Source organism: Protopterus annectens, chromosome 4.part0, assembly GCF_019279795.1.
Source record: "Protopterus annectens isolate FY-2018-M chromosome 4.part0, PAN1.0, whole genome shotgun sequence".
NCBI lineage: Eukaryota > Metazoa > Chordata > Ceratodontiformes > Protopteridae > Protopterus > Protopterus annectens.
In genome coordinates, this window is record NC_056733.1 from 462,004,928 (window position 1) to 462,027,286 (window position 22,359).

General features: G+C 39.6%; 1 protein-coding gene across 4 annotated transcripts in view; it reads right to left on the reverse strand.

Annotated features, from left to right (window-relative positions):
• The window catches only part of TMEM116 (transmembrane protein 116), a 436,275-nt gene that overhangs the window by 313,118 nt on the left and 100,798 nt on the right, over positions 1-22,359 (reverse strand). Inside the window, exon 1 of one of the 4 annotated variants that reach the window (XM_044068382.1) lies at positions 11,378-11,540. The exons of 1 other annotated variant lie outside the window; for it this stretch is intronic. Coding sequence is in view for 2 of the 3 variants with exons in the window: in XM_044068384.1 (XP_043924319.1) it covers positions 9,906-9,983 (78 nt within the window). In the remaining variant the exon portion in view is untranslated. Of the gene's footprint in view, positions 1-9,905; positions 10,433-11,377; positions 11,541-22,359 lie in introns of those variants that run through there. 2 more of the 4 variants (XM_044068384.1, XM_044068381.1) reach the window with 2 other exon arrangements.

Below are 22,359 nucleotides of genomic sequence, written 5' to 3' on the forward strand. Positions count from 1 at the left end.
CCTGTTTAAGCAAAAGGCACCTAAAGCAGACCCAGGAGATCAAATGCGATCCATCTTGGATATTTTATAACTTACCCTGAGGTTGTGTGACCTTAGAATGGGTTATGCTAAGAGGGTACAGAGGCAATTCTCCCTGCATGATGGGTATGGGCAACTGCCCTCCACCTAACCTAGGGTCCATCTTTTGCTCACATTCAGCTGATGGGTTTGACTTAACTATGTCTCATTTAAGGGGTCTTCTTCTGCATAAGCCATATCATGATAATGTAAATTTTAAACTTGAAATACTGCAAACACAGTCAGCAAAAATATAAAATGACAAATTGTCTACCTAAAAATCAACCATCACTGTCTCATCCTTTGTAGATACACTGCAGAGCATTGAAAAGCATAATGTTTTATTTAATAATAATAAAATTGAACTGTGTAATTCTGATGAAACTGGGTATTTTGCCAAACATTATCTTAAAGCTATTACACTGTCAGTCTCACTCTACCCAATAACCTGTCCCTCTATCATCCCAAACAAAAAAAATCCACATATCTCAGGTGGAAACTAGCAAAATTCTTGTTTTTTTTTTGTTAAATATCTTCTTATTAACAACACTTTTGCATCATATGCTGTTCATAATTAAAAATAATGTTAAATACTTTAATATTTTATAGAGCTATGAAATATTATATGTAAATGTAATTTTTGAAAAGGAACCGGATATATATATTATAGATAGATAGATATAGACACATATAGTTATGATTATTGCTATAGCTATGGATATACATATATGTACAGATATACATATTAAGCTCTGCTGCCATTATTTCTTTGATCACCACAGGCTATGTCACTGTTTTTCAATCTTCCATTTCCAAATTGAAGAATACTACCTCTCATAATCTGGAGCAAATGGGCAAAATTTGGAACACATACTAACAGCTTACTGACAACTTCAACTAGGAAGCTCGCATTATAGTTAAATGTGTTACTTTACACTTATACAAAGTTCTTTTGGTGAATTGGCATGATTATTTGCTATTTACTGTGTATATTAGAAAGAACACTGAATGTGCAACAGTCCCTTTCAAAGTGGAACTGGGAGGAACATAGACTTTTTAAGACTCAAAATGAGAAACTTTCCTCATGATGAGGTACACTTGAGAGGTATGATTGTTTCTACAGCTCTTTCCCTTATTCATAGGGCATGTTTCTACAACTCTTTCCCTTATTCATAGGGCACCAAATCAGAATGAGTGTTACTTTTAAACAGTCAGTGAAAGACAGCTCATGTATATACTTGCCATTGAATCATTAAGGACTTATAGCACACTATGCTCCCTTTCTTTAGTAAATCTGTATAATTCTGTCAAAGTCACTCAAACAGTCCCTGCCCTTCATCTGTACATGTTAACCATCCCACTCTATGACTATCCCCTAATTAAACCATTCCCTTGTTTATTCTTCCTATAAACTTCACCTACGGGTTAATTCCTTGACATCATCTCAGTTTCATACCACCTATTATTAAACTGTCATCTTCTCAAAAAATCATGTGCCTTGTACTCACATAATCAAGTCTCTTCTCTTCATTTTACACCACAAGCAATACAAACTCTTAAGGTTTTACAGATTATTTCCTTTTATGCCCCATCACTTTTTGTCACACACATATGCATTTTGATTTTATTTTCCAGTCTTTTTATTTTCGGATAAACACTTTTATCTTTTGGAAGCCTACTTCCCAACTTTCTGCATGTAGAAGTGGTGCAGTCTATTACTTCATTTAGCTTAATTGTGAAGCTTTACTGATATTACTTCAGCAATAAATTGCTTACTTCCTCTTGTCACTTAAATGGTCCTAACACACATCAACAATGCCATATTTTTCTCCTGTAAATTAAATTACTTCCAAATATATTTGTTCATTCCAAAATGGCTCACTATCTGAACAGTCTTATAATCACCTTCTATCATTCCCCCACCAACACGCACACACACACACATATGCACACAGTCTGGTAGCAATCGTGCTCCATTTTATGTAAAAATACTCAATGTCTGAAAAATAAAATTCAAAGAGAAATCGACTTATTGTTTACCATTCCCTGTTTTTTCCAGAGTCTATCTTCTTTTTCACACAGAAAATTTTTCAAGGTTTTTTATCCAGCCAAAATATATTAGATTTGTAAATCCTCATCACAAACAACAGATCTTTAAAGTTCACATCTGCATTTTGTACGTTCATAGGTAAGTACTAGGCTAGCTGCCCTTGTCGACCATTTTAAGCCTAGCCATCTTTCTATTTTATGCTCAAAATAACCTATCCCATTTGATTATAGACTGGCCTTGAAGGGACACATGTATGGGATAAAGCATTTAGGAGCACTGTCTGTCCGTTAGTAGTACACAGGGAAGTCCTGGGGGTACATTCTCTGTTTCCTATCCAATAGCTCTGAGTTGTGCTTGAAAATGGACAGGGATGAACTTTGTTTCATGAGGATAGGGAGTCTGTTCTATAGCAGTGGTATCTTCTGTGAGATATACATGTCCCTCCAAACTATTCCTTTGAGGTCGCAGAAGAGGTTTAGATCCCTAAACTGAGATTTTCTGATGTTCTTCATCTTGCTGATGTGCAATAAATCCATCAGTAATGTGTCGGAGGATGCCTGGTATGCTAGACAGAGGTCACTGCTTAGCAGTCTGTAGCATACCGACTACAGTGAAAGGGATTTGAGTCAGTCCATGTAGGGCATGTTGGTTAGGCCTTGTATCCTTTTACTAAGGTATATCTGTGGGTATTCCAGTTGCTGCATGTGTCTGGATAGATACATGCCAAAGGGGGCATTATAGTCAATGATTGGCATAATGAGGGCTGAGTAAAGGAAGGAAATTGCATCTCTAAATCTAGACACCATCCATTCGTTTACAAACTGTGCAATGTATAAGGACTGTCTTACAAGAATGGACACATGTTGGTTAAAAGTTAGGTGACTGCCCAAATAAGTTCTCAAATCCCAAACAACTGTGTCAACTCTTAGGGGAGTATTGTCACTATGGTAGTTCCCTGGGGTAGCTGATGTCCCAAAGAATACAATAATTATTTTTTTGTCATTTAGCATCAGACAAACCTTCCTGCAAGATGGGTAAGTCATTTGGGAATTCAGTGCCTGCTCCTAGTTTGCAGTCATCTGAAAACTTAGAGCCCTTTGGTACTGGCTTTTACTTCAAAAAAGTAGATGCCAAACAGGAGAGGTATCAGCACAGAACCCTGGAGGACTCCACTAGTGACTTGTGGAGGTAACTTTCTCTGTTTTGATTATCTGCATCCTATCTGTGAGCCAGTTGGCAATCCAGTGGATGACACAGGGGATTATTCTCAGTTTATTAAGCTGTTCTACTATGCCTAAGTGGGACTTGTTTCAAATGCTTTGGCCAGATTGAGGTATACGGTGTGTACGTTTTACCTTCATCCATTGCTTTGGTGAACTTTTCACTACTTTTATTACTCACTATTTCTGTCTCCTTCATTTCAGGCTGCAGCGCTCTACCAAACGTGATACATGTGATTTTTACAGAGCCTGTTTCATTTTTTTCCATGCTACCTGTTTTCCACATTATTTCCTTAATATCCATCCTTAAATACTGGGTAATCCCACCTACTCTGCTTTTCCAGTTTGCAAAAACAGCATATATACTTACACTTTATAGAGTTGCAATCACCATTCTTCTTTTATGCCTTTGATAACAGGTGCATTCCTACAAGCTGTCCACTGCCTTTCAATTAATAATGTGTATTTCTATCCCTTATATTCTGTACATTCAGATTTATTACCTGACTAGTTTTTCTCCTAGATTTCTATATGTCTTCTCTTTCATTTCACATTTCTAGAAAAAATATCTGATTTTATTTTTTAAAATGTTATTTATATTCACCTTCCCAATACATATATGCACATGTATAGGTATGCATGCACTGACACACACACACACACACATACACATGCATGCAAACAAACCACTATTGAAAAGTTTCTCCCATCCTTAGCAAAAAATTATTCTCCTAAAATAAGACATAGTGTTCTTCCAGAAGCATCCTCTTTCTGAATATAACCTTTCCATACCCTTTGTTCGGGATGGATTCCTTTCATTAATCTGTGTTTAATCAAACTAAGCTTTGGTGAAAAGGTTTAAGCAGATCACAGATACATAAAAAATTGACCTAGTGTTTTCAGTGATACTGCAAAGCTGTTAGGGTAAGGAATATCCCTTTACCTCCCCGGATCACATACTGTTGAAATTAGTAAGGTGTGTGGGGGGGGGGGGGCGCAGAGGGGGGTCTCCCCCTCCACAAATACTTGTCTTGTTTAATTTTTTGTGACACTTGACTTTTGTTGTTGATTTTTTTCATTCATGGTTTGATTTAATAGCCATAGAAAACTGACCAGGAATCATTTCCTCTATATTCTATATCTCTTCTCTTATTTGTGTAAAAAAGACTAGCCACATTTGACAACGTCACAAATTTTCAATATTGTTAATATGTGGGTACCAGCAATGTATGGCTGTGTTTTAATTTTGCAATAATGTTGTGATATCAAATCATACATACATCAGGTGTTCTAATTTCAATCCGGACAGGTAAGATGAAGTCGCTTGCAATGCATCTATAAAACTCATTTTTTACCCTTATCTCTATACTACAAACTGTCCTTTAACACCAACCAATCTGGTTCATAGATTCTGATTACACTTAGAGCAAAAAGAAACTATTGAGAAGCTCAGACACATCACTCAGTAATGGTAAGGAGCTAGCAGTGGCCCCCAATAAGCAGACTTTCTCCACATATTCCTGGAAAAAAATGGTCATTGATTAAGCCCTTTTTCGTTCTTTTTCATTTTTCTTTTAACTACTTCAATCACCCTTCTGTCAGCTTCATTTTAGTGCACTTCCTCATACTGAACATGTCTATATATATATATATTTTACTTTCTTCCGTGTTTCCTTCCTTTCTTTCTCATTGTTTCTATTGTCAGAACCCAAAACTAAAATTCTCTTTGTTCCTACACAGTGTTGTGTCAGTGGTCTGCGACTTCATAATTGATGCATTTACTATTTTAATATGATTCTTCCTTCCTATGACTCTGTGCATTCTCATCTAAATACACCCCTCTCCACTATCTGCACATTCAAGGACTCTGTACTTAAGGCTACACTGACCTCACAACACTCTTAGTAGGTCATCTTTCTAGACAGCAGTACTGCTGTTCTCTTCTGTTCTAGCAACTCAGTTTGTTTAATTATCAGTGCCGTCTGTTTTTGCTTTTAGTAAAAGTAGATTAACCAGTTTATTTTCTTTTCAGCCTCTCCTCTAAATTACTTCCTAATTCTTAAGATTCTCAGGTCTGGAGCTTTAATCCTTTCTACTTGGTTGTGGCAACTGTCTACTAACTAAATAACAGTTATAGCCCATAACCAATCTGACGCAGGTCAAACTCTATTGTCAGACTTAACAGACTAACACTTCCTTTGTACGCCAAAGCCGTCCATGAGTACCTCCCCGGGTGCGCAGTAGCAAGGGTCGCCTTAATTCCGCCCACCACCCAACTACTGTATTTATTAACTCCCCATACCCCCTGCAAATTAAGTATGCCAACTCCGAGATTGCACTTGTTGTGTCTTTCGGCTTATCCCGGTTAGGGGTCGCCACAGCGGAACGCCGGTCCGCTAATGTTTGGTAGTGGATTTTTACGTGCAGAGTTACCAGCCCTGACGCACAACCTTCAACGAAGGCACGCCCATTCACGCATGCCTCCACACAGAAGACGCTCTAGCTGAGAATCAAACGAGACAAAGTCTTGCTGTGAGGCGACAACGCTACCGCAGCAACTTCGGAGGAAAATGCACGGCACACACACATCTGCCCAAGCCAGCCGATGAGGTACGCAAGTACATCTCCGGGTTACTGCCAGAAATTTACTTCATTTCTCTGAAAATTTTTAAATTACAGTATAACTACCTGGTTCAGTGGCCAATTAATAGCTATCATGTTTACACTGCATTTTACAATTCCTTTAAAAAAGTCATTTTGCTTTTAGTTTATTGACTAATCCAGCTATGTATAACTACCATATTAAGGTTGTAATCTACAACTGCCCTCTTTTTAAAACATGCACTCCTTGTCTGCTGACATAATCCCATATTCAGAATTTATTTTATTCTCAGATGTTTTTAATAAACAAAAATGTATTACACGTGTTTCACTAACTCTTTAGAATTTCTTATAGCACAGACAGTTTTTCATATTTCTATTAAATCTGCAGTCGTTGTGCGTAATTTAATGTAATCATTTTCTCCCGGGTGTGTTTTTATGTTTCATACCCAGCCAGCTCCCACATACCCATAATTTAATAAGGTATTTGCTTTTTATTATCATGTAGTTCTTCTTTAGTAACCCCCCCCCCCCCCCCCGTTTTAAACATGTTAACATGACTCACATTCTAGTGTGTGTCCTCATTTCCATAACCACATTTTTCCTGTCATTCATGAAGAAACACATTACTTTATTTGTCCAACAAAACAAGGTCGGTGTCTATACAAGTCTTTTTTCAGGCACGACACAAAGTACTGTTAAATTTAAGACTAACAGAGTCACATAGTTTGGAAATAGAAAAGAGGAAGTCAAATCCAGGACCACAGGACAAAGACTGTAAACAACTCATAGTCTTAAATCCATACATCACATCAATTTACCTCCGTCACAAAGTGTATAATATGAGTTATTTACAAAGTGTATAATATATCTTTAAAAGACAAATGAGTTCGAGTTTCAGAAATGGTGCAGTGGGCTATAAGAGTTATGACAAGTCACGTAGTATGACATAAGATGAGGGCTTTAGCCTCTCTTCACGGTGGTCTTTCCTAGTATGCTGGCTGTCCTGATAAGACCGAAGGCAGTAGCCAATCCTACTACAAATATGTGGATTACAGATAAAGAAGGCTAGGAGTACAGAGCCAGGCAACTCCAAGAGGGGTCTTCAAGGAGCAACTGCTTATGCGCCCCCCCCACCCCCAATTATTGTAATCCATCATTACTCAAGCGAAAGTATGGGTCAGTATAACAAACAAATGCTCCATAAGTAAGCTTACATTTCTGTTTCCCTGTCCATGTTACTTGATGTAGTGGCCATCACCCGAATCTCTGAAGAATTATCTCCCCACTTTATACAGCATTACTCTGGTGTGAATTGGTGTTTTAATAGGACTGATGCTCTTATGGCACAAACTGTTTAAGTAGTTCAAAAGCTGATCTCAGCATATGCATTTCTACTGAAAAGTATAATTACTAAGAGGCATCCCTTAAATGCATCCAGGATTTTCACCAGTACCTGCAACATATCCAAGCACTATAACTGTAAACGTCTTGTAAACAGTGACCTTCCTACAGAAAGCTACTTCCAGTATTGAATATTACACATAAGATTACATGCTCAAAATCAGTGATAAGATTTTTATTCAGTGGGAATTTCCTCTTTGAGAATGGCCACTGGATCTCATCTGCCGTGCATTCAGCAGTGTTTTGCCCAAAAGACAGCCATAATGTTTCCTACAGACAGCTGAGAGGTGATTTATTTCTGGCATACAAGGCATCCTTGGATCACGCTCTGACGGACTTTTTGCATTCCGCAAAATAAACAGCACCAGAGCTACTCGATTTAAGGATTTAAACGTTGCTTACAACTTAAACATGGCATGTTGGAGGGATAGTCATGTATGTCAGAGAATCCCCTTTCTCTGGAATAGGCTTCTCATCCATGTGAAGCAGAGCCCTTTCCTTACCCTATTTAAGCGAGGTGCAATCTCGGACCAGTGGATAGGAAATCAAAAATTCACTCCTGGTCTGACACCTATATGTCTGAAGGACAGTGACAGCCATTAAGTCGTGGCCTAACTAATAACCTCCAAGGCACAATAACTCATGGGATACATTTGGGTTGCATGGCTAGGTTTATAAAGGCCATAATGGTTGTTAGCCTAGTATACACCTATGACCCTATGAATGTTAGTCATGCTCTGTAGTGCTATTATGAATCTCAGCTGGCATTCCAAGTTAACAGTCAATTAATGATAGTCTTGCAGCAGTTCCGCAACACTTGAAAGGAATAACTTAAAAAAATAAAGGCACAAGAATGGTGACATCCTATTACATAACAAAAGTATTAAATAGCACTCTAGAACTTAAAGTAAATAGACAGTAAAATAAATAATTATGATATGGACCATATAAAAGGGTCTGTTGAAAATTCATAGTTTCATAGATAGTCCAAGGCTATTGAGTATTATGACCATTTAAGAGCTGACAATGATTGCTAATTTAAAATGGTACAGACGCTAATCAGGAAAGAAGAACAGTCTCAGATGCTCTGTTTAAGGGGTGGCTAACTGTGGACTAAAGCGAAGCGAGTCCATCTTTTGAGAAGCTAAGGTAGTGGGCAGTAGGGCATCCCGAAGTTCAGGGATTTGATAATTGACCCCCGATAGTTGTCTAATAGTAAAAGTATGCACGTGCTGTTGTACTTTACATCTTGTTTTCACAAGATATGACCACCAGACATTCTTCGACTAAGATATGAAAAAAAGTTATTTTACAGTATACAGGGAGAATAGGAAATCAACTGTCCCCTCTCGTTACTAGAGCGCCACAGGAGGGAAAGATAACGATGCTTTTTAGTTTATATAATTCTGTAATTTGTGTTGCTTTTTTCAGTATGATTTATTGTTTTACCGAACATCGTAAACTAGATCAAAATAATCTGATTCCTCCAATTTCAAGTAGGTGTGTGTGTCCTACCCTGTGATGGGCAGCATCGCCAGCGCTCCATCCAGGGTTAATTTTGTTTTCCTATGCCGACTGGAGCGCCGAAATAGTGTTCATTCGCCGTGACCGTGAACTGGATTACTAGGACAATCGGAAACGAATAACTAAGATCCAGTTTAAAATAGGTATTTAGGTCACTCCAGCAAAGGAAGAATCTTAAAAGACTAGAATGCGTGCAGTGCTCTAGCCAACTAATTCAATTTTATACTAATTTTCTGTTGCTGTTGCCCCCAGTTCATCTGGCAGTTAGTACATTGACACCTGACCCAACCCCAGCCCTCCCAGCACTTAATAATTATATTTGCATCACTTTATCTCTAAAACGATTACATTATACCATATTTTTTTCACTCTATGTAACTCTTACTGCTAGCATTAATTTAGACAGTTGTGGACATAATATGACCGAAAAAGCCAAGGTGTCTCTAATAATGTCTACAAAATTGCAGCTACATACACGAAGATATAACCAAAGACAAAACGTCCCAATGGGTTGACACCTTTCATAACTAGTGCGATACAAACACGTAACAGATAGATAGATAGATAGACATAGTATGTGCATGAGTGAGTGCATACAAAAATAATATGAAAATAATCTATAGAAGAGTATAGCTAGCTAGACGAACACACAGACCTTAATTCTTAACTGACCATGAGAATGCCCCTGATTTTGGCTCTTATTTCTCATATGTTGGTTGGTCTGTTCCTCGTAAAATGTGTGGCAACTGTTGAGGATCGCAATGTATACGTTAAATGATTTGTTTGTGTCTTTCGGCTTTTATTTGAGTTACAGATCCTTCGGAAATGCATGCGAATGCAAAAAAAAACTGTTATTCTAGAAATAAGTACCTAATGAGGGCCTTGTCTCTTATTAATGAGGGCCTTGTCGTGCTAAGAGCTTGAGAGCTCTGATACAAACAGACTTTGTGTGTTAAAACCGCAACAACAAAACATAATTTTGGTTCTTAAACAAATGATGCAAGTTAAATAGTGCCTCGGTTAATGTGTCCCTAGCAGGTGGCGCTCACCTTTGTCCATTCGTCCTCAGGTATTGTCGCATTGGAACCATGCTCATTGCCACAGTTAAACAACGACTCGCAATCCATCGCCTGTGTGTGGGTGCCTGCTGGTGTCCCCCAGGTTATAGTAATGGTTTGGATGAGAACACTTTTCCCTCCTCTGGAACTTCAGAACAACTGTTTTCTCCAGGAAAAGGTCTCCCTTCACAACTGAAAACAGTTCTATGATTGAGGAACCACCTGTATTTTCCGTTAACTTTGTTATTCAGGTCTGCAGCACCGTCTGCGTGACAGGTGTCCTTTGACTCTCATGTGACTCCCTCCCTCCAATTTATTGCAGCTAGCAGTCCCCCTGTGACTTGGTCACTACTCCTCCACTAAGTGGCTGCCTCTTTCTGTCTGGGATTGCAGCAGGCGAACCTTCTAAGACTCTGAACTGTCTTAAAACAGATGTACCATCTTAAGGAGATATTGACAAAATAAATGGAAAAATGTGTCAAATAAGGACAAACGAGAGCTATACTTAAAGGCAGGTGTTGCATCTGTTGTCAGATTCCTCCAATCACAGACTGATTTTCCATTGATGATAACACCCTCATCCACCTTGACAATCAGAACATGTGATCAGAGGGAGACACCACCCTCGGTTCTGACACTTAAAGACTGTGCGTCTAGTTTCCAACGCAGACGCCTAGATTTGGAGTGCTCTAGTGTAGCAGTTATTATCCAGCTACCTTACGCACTGCAAGTATAGCAACTGTCACCTTACGGAGTGAAAAATACAAAGTTTTCGATCTGGTGGTCATTATCAAGCTGCCTTACTCACTGCAAGTGTAACTGCAGTCACCTTATGGAGTGTGAAATTACTTTTAACGTTTATGATCTGGCACACAGACTTACAGGTGTGCATGCTTCGCAACTAAAACACATCGCCCACTGACGCACTCCACACCAGTATGCCACACACAATCCAGTCGCACCCTGTATTTCATCGTGTTCTTTAGGAAACCGCCTTCACTGTAGTATTTGAGAAAAGATGGATCTCAAGTTTTCCATCAAAGCATTGGCTGACTGTTTTTCCTGATTATACTGCTATACATTGGCTAGCATAATCTGTGCAATACAAGGAATGCTGTAGTCTTGATACCAAATATAAAGCTGAAAGGATTGTACATTCCAAGGTACCCGTACCTACGTTTAACCTGTACTTTTGTTATAAACTGATTTATGGAAAAAACAACGTGATTGTTTCAATCCAATGCTCCCTATGATGTAGTAAATAAGTATAAAATTCAAGTTATTGTAGCTTGACCCGATATTTCAACCTTTGTACTTGTCATGAAAGCTCGGGAAGCAAGATGTTTACAAATGGGGACTAATTTATAGTCGGGCCACACTGTTCTTCGTTCTCTATAAGATATGTGAGCGTGTGCTCTCTAGGCAACTGTGTGAGTGAAAAAAGAAACAAAAAAATATCATACCTTTCGTATTTTCTAGGTTCTGAAAACTTCCTCCTTTATAAATGATGATGAGCACTCAAAAGATTTTATCATTTTTATACGGTCAGCTGAAGCCAACTTATTCTCACCACTGAGAAAGGAAAATACAAGGTGAAATCAGAGACAGATGACAGGGGTGTGTGTGTGTGTGTGTGTGTGTGTGTGTGTGTGTGTGTGCGTGTGTGCATGTGTGTGCGCGCGTGCGCGTGCGCGTGCGCGGGATAGCTTTGACTCCCTCGCGTTCGCAAATAGACCGAAATGTGCATTGAAAAGTATATGAAAAATGCAATTTATCTCGACACAATGCACTTACACGATTACCACCTGTCCCTTTTTATGAAGCCATACCTCTCAACTGTATAGATGTTTTGCAGCATGTCCATATTTTTGCCTGATATTTTTGGTCTGCTTCTCATAAAAAATTGTGTATTTTGACAAATTACTGGGATGATCAAAGTAACTAAATAATGACCTGCATCTGAGTTTCAAAGTTTATATCCTTCAGAAAATGCATGTTAATACAAATGTTTTTTATTTATTTTTATTTTATTTACCATTTATTTACTGGGAAAGTCCGTCTAGGTCAAAAGAACCCGTTTTCAGCAGAGGCTCTGGGGGAAAAGCTCCAATTAACAAACAATTATGTACATACATTTTAGGTTTATACAGTGGGTAGTTGTTTTAAGCTCATATGGAGAAACAAAACACCCAAGCATTAAGATTCACATTAAAACAATCATGGATATACAGACATTACATTCTTTTCTACATAAACATCGTAGAAAAAATAGGTTACATTCGTTCACAGGGTGTCATTATCATATGTTATACTTCGGTTCTTTTTAGTAATTAGACACAGTGATATGATGTTGAGCAGCCTTAGGATTGCCACCTTTTCAAATGCCCAAAGTAGGACATTTTTGGTACACACGTCAGATTATGCAGGGCGAAACATACCCGTGGCCAGTACAAAGGACAAAACATCAGTTTTTCTGCCTAAATAAAAGCTTTTTCTTCTAGCATTTTAGTTGCTTATTCTGTTTCGTACAACATTTAGGTGTTTCAGATGCAGAATAACTGTTTTATGCAACTATTACATAAAATATAGAAAATAATTTTGTCCTAAAATCTCAGAACATTTGCCATTTTTTCAATTTTTTTGCAGGACACAACTGCCCAAAGTAGCCGGCCTTAGGCATAGGCCAACTAGGCGGCCGCCGCTCTAGTAGGGGCACTTTTCCAGTATTTATTTGGGGTAGGTAGACCAGGATGGGGGCACCAGTTGGTGTGGTGGGGGGGTGCCGTGGAGCCCTTTTGCCTAGGGCGCCAGTTGACCTAAGGCCACAGAGGGACTGTCCCTCGCAAAGTGGGACAGGTGGTAACCCTACAGCCACTGCATTATAATGAGAGAGAAAAGCATTGTGGGGAGATGAGGGAAGAGCATAGGAATGAGAATAGCTGAACAGGTCTGTTGTATGAAAAAGGGGTTATGGGAGATGTCTTAGGGGGTAGAAATGTAGAGAAAAAGTTAGCCTGGAGCAGATCTGACAGGGAGGAAATACTGAGGTCAAGTTAAACCAGAGTTGTGCATGTGCACAGCCATGTATTATTAAGATTTTCTTTTAGAGAGAATTTTTTGAAGGCTTCCAGATTAGTAATGTTTCTTGTGGAAAGGGGGAGTGAGTTCCAAACCTTAGCCACTGAGTAAGAATATAAGCTTTGTCCTGGTACTTTAGCGGATTTGAAGATAGCAAGGATTTTTTTGTCTTCAGACCTTAGGGTTCTACTTTGGGTGTAAGATTTAACTACGTGACTCAGGGCTGGGCATGTTAAAGGTTTATAAATGCTGTTGTCTAAAGTTAAGAGCTGGACATAATGAAGTTGATTAGGGAGTTCAAGCCATTGTAGCATATGTAGTGGTCTACAATGATGTGTGTTGGTCTTTGAGTTAGTGGCAAACTTGGCTACTTTGTTGTAGCAACATTCTAATTTGAATATGATAGAGGACTGTAGGTTAGTGAGAATTGTGGCACCATATAGTAGGGAGCACTCCCCCCAGTCCCATCTCTTTACCTCATTCTACCTAATAGACTCCTTCTGCATTGTTTTTAGTCACTTTTAATTTAATTGCATTTTTTAAACTGTTTGGTCTAACATTGCGTTGTAATCTCCTTTGGAAAAAACAGAGTACCTGCAAACTACAACATAGGAGGTAATCCCCTGAAATCTGAAGAAGAAATAAGGGATCTATGGACCCAAGTAGATAGTCAGCTTTCCTTTGATAGCCATGTTGCCAAAGTGGTTAGAAAGTCCTTCTATGTGACCCATCTGATCATGAAAGGGTTCACATCAAGATCTAAGGATGTAATGGTGCCCCTCTACTCTTCCCTCATCAGACCCATTATTGAGTACAATGCACCAATTGGAATGTACCTAGCTAGACATCTCCAGCAGCTGGGAGAGACCACAGAGGTACCTAGCCAAGAGAATTACTGGCCTTAAGCAGTTGCCCTATGCAGCACGATTGAAAAAGCTAAGACTGTTCTCTGTTGCATACCGCTTTCTCAGAGGCGATCTCTGTCTAATGTACAGAGCCATGTCCAACTCAGAATTGTTGAACATGCTCCATCTTAGCAAAACCAAATCTATTCGAGCTACACACTCTAGGGATATAAACCTCAACACAACAATGAATATACCATGCTGGAGGGATAGATTCCCTTCGCAGAGACTTCCCTTACTATGGAACAGGGTCCCGATCTACATAAGACAGAGCTCCTCACTATCACTCTTCAAGAGGAACCTAGATGAGTGGATGGGTAAAAGAAAGTTCACACCGGGGATCACACCAACAGCATTACTAGATAGGGGCCAAGGGTACTAGCTGCTAGTACAAGGGTCTAGGGAACTACTTAAGGGGCGGTGAATACCACACAATGTGCCTGGGCTAATATATGCCTTCGGGCAGATAGCCCAGTACCAACCTATGAACCTATTGCTACATACTCAAGTGTGCTAGCTTGCACTGCATTTGAATTGTTTTGACTGCTGTTTTAGCTACTTTTCTGTATGTATGTATATATATATATATATATATATATATATATATATATATATATATATAAACAAAAAAAAATACCTTTCCTGTAACTAGTGTAGTCCAGATTCAGATTTGCTATATCCAGGACTGTATGTAAGCTTCTGAGCCCCCCCAAGCTTTCTGTGTTGGAGTGAAGCCTTCTTATCAGTGGGAGTGGTAAGCACTAGGTAACCTATCTACCACATAAGGAGTGGTTCTGGCCCAGAAATTGTTGTTATTGGCCGTTTGGGCAGTTTTTCCATCTCTCTCAACTTCCTGATTTAAAAGCCCACATTTGCACTTGTTCCCCCCCCCTTTCCTGTAACTAGTTTAGTCCAGACACAGATTTTCTTACTTTTAGCACTTGAATTTGCTTATTCGTGATCAACACTTGTTCAGAACTTGTAAGCACTAAATAACCTACTAATTACTACAGCACTCAACCTTCCTCATTACCTAGAGGAAAACAGTTTTGGTACTTACTTTCCTCACTTGCTTAGAGAAAAACAGCTCTTGTACTCACTTTCCACACTTATCTAGAGGAAATAGTTTTTTATTCAGGAATGTCCAAGGGTCAGCTCCCAGTGTTCTCTCCTGTCTATCTGCTGAATCTGGGCATCTTGGGGCAATGTAGAAATTGCCTCATGTACACAGACTATCCTCTCCTCCTACCACCCAACACTACAACCTGTGAGAGATGCACTTATCTAGCTAAACTGGAGGTAAAGCTCTCTCCAATCAAGACTGAACTTGACAGTCAAGAGGAGAAGGTAAACATTTGCACCACACCACACTCACATAGTCTCACTAAATCTACACCACCAAAATCCACACATAGAAACACAAAAACATTCGCGGATACTCTCAATAATAATCTGCTCAAGCAACAGAGACCTCCAAAGCAGAAATGCAAGCAACCTCCAACCCCCAACACAACCCAAATGACACATAGCCCGCAGACTCAGTGTGCCACTCAACCACAGCCAATAAGGCAAAACAACGTACCCAACACACTAGTCATAGGCAAATCTATAGTCAGGCACACTGATGTCCCACTTACCAGGCTAAACAAGGAGAAGGTTTCTGTCAGCTGCCTGTCGGGTGCCAGGATCGGCCACATAACACACACACTCAGGTCACTCCACAACAAGTACAAATATGACTCTGTCATTGTCCATGTTGGTGTGAACAACCTGAGACATACCTCCCTGGACTACATGAAAAGAGACATGGAAGAGCTCTCAGATCTTGTAGCCCAGGCAGGTATGACCCTAGCCCTGAGTATCATTCTGCCATCACCCGGAATGATGCCGCAGTACAAGGACAAAATGATTGACTTCAACAATTGGCTAAGCTTCTGGTGCCATTCTAAAGGGATCCAGTATCTGTCTGCCTGGGATGACATGGTCGACAGACCACGATGCTTTGCCAGAGATAGCTTGCACCTGTCACCCCTGGGATTCCAGATACTGGCTAAGGTTCTTGCTTCTTTTCTACAGTGCCTTTCTTAGGCAAGGTTCAAATGACAAATTCACCACTGTAACAGGAACAGGCAAGCAAAAACTGAGGGTGATGCTACTTAATGCTAGAAGTCTAAATCTCAAAATGCACTCACTCGAGGCACTCCTTAAAATGGAGAACATCGATATCTGTGCAGTGACTGAGACCTGGTTCAAGGCTCCAGAGAGCACCCCTGCACTACCAGGCTATAACTCATACCACACTTTTTGGCCACGTAACCTGGACAGGAACACCAAAGGCGGAGGTGTGTCCATATTCATTAAGGATATCCACACCTCCAGGCTAGTTGCTCAGCATAATGCAGCCGAGGTTATCCAAGTGCAACTAACTCTGGGCAAAACTGCAATCCAAATTGTAGCCTGCTACAGATCACCCACCATGGCCCAGGATTCCCACTCCTCTTTTCTTGATGTACTGGAAAATATTAGGGTTCAATCGAACACCCTAATAATGGGCGATTTCAACTACCCCACCATTAACTGGGAAAACTACTCATGTGCCAACTCCTTCACTCAATGCTTTCTGGGATTCATAAACTCCATTGCCCTGGATCAACTTATCCACACCCCACCAGGGGCAACAATATCCTAGATCTAGTCATTACCAATATGAGTGACCGGTGTTCCACATCTGAAGTCAATGCCTCATTGGTCTGATCCAACCATAAGCTAATTACCCTAGATATCCACATCCTGCCTCCATCCCCCATTAAGGAAACCATGGTAAAAAATTTCTCCAAAGCCAACTTCATGCTTCTTAAGACAGAAGTGGTGAACTTCATGACACCCATGCAGATGGACAATACAGTTCCGACTACTGAATCCTACACAATTGCACTTTATAAGCACTTACATGAGTGCATGGATCGTGCTATCTCAAACAGAACCAAGACGCTATCCTCCAAAAAAAGGAAGCCAATCTGGTGGTCCCCTGCCATAAACAAACTGTACAACAGAAGGAAGAAACTCTTGCAAGAGAGAGTAAAATCCCACGAGTGGAGGAGCTCCCCGGTCAGCCTCAGTAAGAATCTGCGATCCCTGATAAAATCCTCCAAAGCTAGTTACAAAAACAAAATCGCCACTGATTCTAAAGACAACCACAAAGCATTCTATAGCTATGTCAAGAATCTCAAAGGCAACACTCAGATCTGCACTGAGTTACAGCACAATGGCACTAAATATACAGACCCAACTGATATTGCCAACATCCTGGCAGATAGGTTCAGTGCTAAATTTACCCCCCTCTCACCCCCTAAAGAGCCCATCTCTATACCGGAAGAATGCAAAGTTCCTGTAATCACGGCTGCGCAGGTAAAAACCACACTCTCCAAAGCCAAGAACACAGCATCCATGGGACCTGACAACATCCCAGGCTGCGTTATACACGAACTACAGAACTGGCACCTCACCTAAGTACCATGTTCAATCACAGCCTCACCTCAGGCTTTGTGCCTGCTGAATGGTACACAGCAACAGTTATCCCACTCCACAAGGGGGGAGCCACCACTGACCCCGGGAACTATCGCCCCATTAGCCTGACGAGCCTGGTCTGCAAGGCCATGGAACGTATCATCATGGAACTTATAAACAAAGACATTGGTAATCTCCAAACTCTGGATCCCACCCAGTTCGGGTTTGTAAAAGGCAGATCATGCCTCCTAAACCTGATAGACTTCTTTGAAGCAGTCACCAAAGCCGTAGACAAGGGTAAGGTGGTTCACACAGCCTATCTAGATCTTGCCAAGCCTTTCGACACCATCCCCCACTCTGGAATTATAGATAAACTCACTAAACTAGGTATAAATCCCTATGTCACAAGATGGATTGCCAAATGGCTCACTGACAGAACCCACACTGTGAAAGTAGCAGACACCAAATCCGACTTCAGACCAGTGGCAAGTGGAGTACCACAGGGTTCAGTCCTGGGTCCTCTCCTGTTAGGTATCTACTTCTCTGAAGTACAGGCTAACACAGAAGGTCTTTGGCTAACAACGTTCGCAGATGACTGCAAACTAGGAGCCATAATCGAAACTCCTAACGATGTGGACATCCTAGAAAAGGGCCTCACTGAGACATATGCCTGGTGTCAAAGCCATGGCCTCAAGCTCAATGCCAAAAAGTGTATTGTCATCCCCTTTGGTAAAAACTCTGTATCCATGAACTACAACATAGGCGGTAGTATACTTTACACCGAAAGTGTGATAAGAGACCTTGGGACACAGGTGGAGAGTAGTCTCTCCTTTGATAATCACATCGCCACAGTAGTCAGGAAATCCTTCTACGTGGCACACCTCATCACAAAAGGTTTCTCATCCAGAAAAAAGAGGTCATTGTTCCCCTCTACTCATCACTCATTAGACCCATTATAGAGTACAACGCCCCTTTTGGTATGTACCTCACAAGACATCTACAACAACTGGAAAGGCCACAGAAATACATCACAAAGAGGATTACCGGCCTCAAACAGATGCCCTACACAGACCATCTTAAAAAACTCCAGCTTTACTCTGTCGCATATCGCTTACTCAGAGGTGATCCCTGCCTAACATACAAAGCTGTCAAACCCAAAGCTGTTGGACATGCTCCACTTAAAGAAATCCCAATCTCTCCGAGCTACACGCTCTAGGGACCTAAACCTTGTCACCAGAATAAACAGAACATGCCAGAGGGATAGATTCCTGTCCCAGAGACTTCCCATACTCTGGAATAAACTACCTATCTATATCAAACAAAGCTCCTCATTAGCACTCTTCAAGAAAAATCTTGATGACTGGATGGGAAATAGGAAATTCACCCCGGGGATCACCTCTGTGGCTCTGCTCAACAGTGGCACAGGAAAATAATTTTCTTGGGTGGCAAAAGCCAGGGTACCTTTTTGGCTGGGCTTGTATAGGCCCCAGGGCCAATAGCCTAGTACCTACCTATGAACCTAAGCAGAGGAGGAAGGTTTTGGCAAGACTATCTTTGGTCGATGTGGTCAGGCAGTGTTTGTGCCTATAGAGGATGCCTAGTTTTTGGTGGGTTTTCTTAATGCTATGTTGGATGTGGAGATCAAATTTAAGTTGATTGTCAATGATGACTCCTAGCAGTTTAGTGTGATGGAATATTTCAATAACAGTTTTATCTGCTGAATGTATTTTGAACAGATTTGTGTCAAGGGAGTGATCTTTTTGGCATGAAGTGAAGGAGTTTGCTTTTTTTTAGGGTTAAGTAAGAGTTGAGAGCTACTGAACCAGGTTTCAATGGAGGTAAAGGTTTGTTGTGTGATGGTGTGCAGTTGGGGAAGTGTGGGACAGGTGCAGCTGTTAAAACCTGTTATTCTAGCAACTTTCTAAGTTTATAAGAGCAATATTTAAAGTGTGTACCTATTTTTGGCCTTCTATACCCCCATTATGTCAGGTTTTGTTCATATTTCTTGCATTAATAGGTTGAGAGGTATGTGAAGGACAGTCTCTGTTTGGGCAGTTGTGTTCATTTGGTGGACGGGGCTCGAACAAAAGGCAAATGTCCTGAGATTTTCCTAGCTTCTCTAATAGTCGAATAAAACAATCATTTTGTATCCAAAACATCTTAATATGATATGAAATAACAGAAACAACCCAAATTCTATGAAAGTGTGTTTTTATTTTGCAACAAAATGAAACCCGGTCCTTTGCATAGATTGAGCAGGGTTAGTACTAAAAAATTACATTTTTTCATAAAAAGAAATGCCCCACTTAGGGTATATGAAAACATTACAAACTTAACCTAACATCAGTATGTTATAAAACATTTATTGTTCTACAAAACTATTTGCTTTTCAGTCCTATATAAAACTCTCCTCACTATAGTATCAGACACTACTGGGGTTGAAGCATTCCGATAAAACTTATACCCTCCTTAAGGTAAAGTCCATGATGCATTTCTGTGTTGCATTTTTGTTGCAGTATATAAAACTAAAAGGTTTGTGCACTACCCAATGCATGTACATACATTTGCCTTCTTACCCTATACTTTTAGTTCACTGTGGAGTTGTCTCTATTCATGAATTATGAGAAAAGTTGTTTTAATTCAGTGTGCATCATCATGAAATAAATAGTGTATTTTAGTGAGTATGGTTTGCCCAACGACTGCATCTATATTTACACCATTCAGTAGCTTTCATGAGAAATCAGAAAGCAAAATGTTTGTGCACATGGTTCAGAAGTACAGGCAGCTAGCTACAAAACACACATTCCCTTTTTCCTTGAATGTTATAAATTCAAAGTTGCACACAGCATCCCTGTGAGTGTGTGCATGTATGTGTACACATGCACACATATGTGTGTGTGTTTGGGAGTGTTGTGGTATCCCACTGAACTGAAGCCTGAACCTGAAATGATTTTGCAGCAAAAAGAATCTGATTTGAGAAAGTACAGAGGCCTGAGCACATGCAAAGGAGACATCACAACTTAAATGTTGTATACGTATAAGAGGGGAACCTAACCTAAGTCTCAGCTTTCCAGCTTCAGAAAGTGGAACTCTATCTCTCATAATGTCAAACAAATGAGCAAAATGTGGAACACCTGTTAGTGACTTCAACTCTGGAAAGCTCACAGCATGGTTACATTTTGTATTTATAAAAAGTTGTTTTGATGAAACATTATTCACCATGGTTATCTGTTAAAAACATTCTTAACAGTGAATGTGTGAAGGACCTTGTAAATGTGGAACAGCATGGAATATAAATAACATTTTTAAGATTTAAAATGAGGAATGTTCCTTATGAGTTACATTTGAGAGGTACGGAGACTAACACATAGCATGTGATAGATGGAGTAGGAGCAGTGTGTGTGTGTGTGTGTGTGTGTGTGTGTGTGTGTGTGTGTGTGTGTCTGTGTAATATATAAAATAATTTGAACCTTAGTATTCTGACATTGACACTTCTTGGACCCTAAGTACATATACCTGGCATTTCTATGAATTTATATTTAATACAGGACTGTTGATTGGCGTGACCAAACACTCAGATATAAAAGACATTCTGCTTAGCAGTCTATGTATATTTTAGACGATTCTGGGTTCAGTACTAAGTAACTTGCTATTTTAATATTTGTCAATATGTGGGATTTTATAAGGAGTACATTTCATTTTTAAACATCTTTATTAAATCAGTTTATATAATGATATAGAAACACAAATTAATATAAAAGAAAATAAACGATAATGACATTTTCATTATTTTTATTTAGTATACGTACGCCTTTTTAACAATTATCTTTCAGTCCAAAATTACATAAATTGCTCAATTTATGCCCTCCCTTAAACCTCACTCCTCTTCCTGAAAATTATTCTGCATGTATTGTTCCCACAAATTCCATTTATTTCTATGCAATTTACTTTCCCTTTTCTAAAGATCCCACCCCCATTTCTATCTCCTTTATAATATTAAGTGCTTCAGCTACTGCTGGTTTAGTTGTTGATTGCTACTTTCTAGTAATTGCTTTTTTTGGCAGTCAATAGCATTAAACGTAGTAAGGCCTACAACTAGGCAATTCAGATCCCAGTTCAAAAGAATTATTTCCTTGACAGGAAGAAGACTATAGTTAAATTGCACAAGTTGATTCTCCACATAGAACAAGATGGTGTAGGATTGATTAATTTGAATGGACACTTTAGAGCTACACAATTGAGGCTGACATAAATAACACAGGCTGAAGTTTATAAATCAAAGTGGAAAGGGATGATGATGAAATGGGAGTGGGTTGAGAAATAAGAAGAGACTAGGATTTACATGCAGATTCTTAAAAATAATAATAACAACTATACAAAATATTATATTCATAATGTATCAGTAAGTATTCTATGAACTAAACCAACATAGGAATGGAGAAAGGAGATTTTACATAGGGATGACTGGAAGTAGGGGTAATGATAACAGGCAAGTGGGAGCTGAATTTTTATGGTGAAAATTAAGAAAGAAACCAAGGTATTGGGATCACATATCTAGAGAAGGAAAGTTAACAGAGTGGGATGAAGCCAAGCAGAAGTATTAACTGCAGATTAGAGATTGCCTTCCATACTAGGGACTGATAAGAGAATATAGGCAAAGAGTAAGAAATAGGGGAGTGCTAAGTAAAAGACCAACTATGGTATAGTTTTTAGTTGATGCTAGAACAGAAGCAGCTGTTAAAAAGGATGATTAGTAGGACACACAAAACATTTCATAAAACTATACGGATTAATCAGAAGTTAGAAAATATTGGGAAGATAGACTAGAAAGGGAATTTACCAAGGAACAATGGAAGGCATCTGTATGACTCCCAAGTATGTCTAAAAGCCCAGAAGGTTTAAGATTTTTGGCTGGAAGTATTTGCATGGATTTAAATTAGTAATCAAAGAAAAGG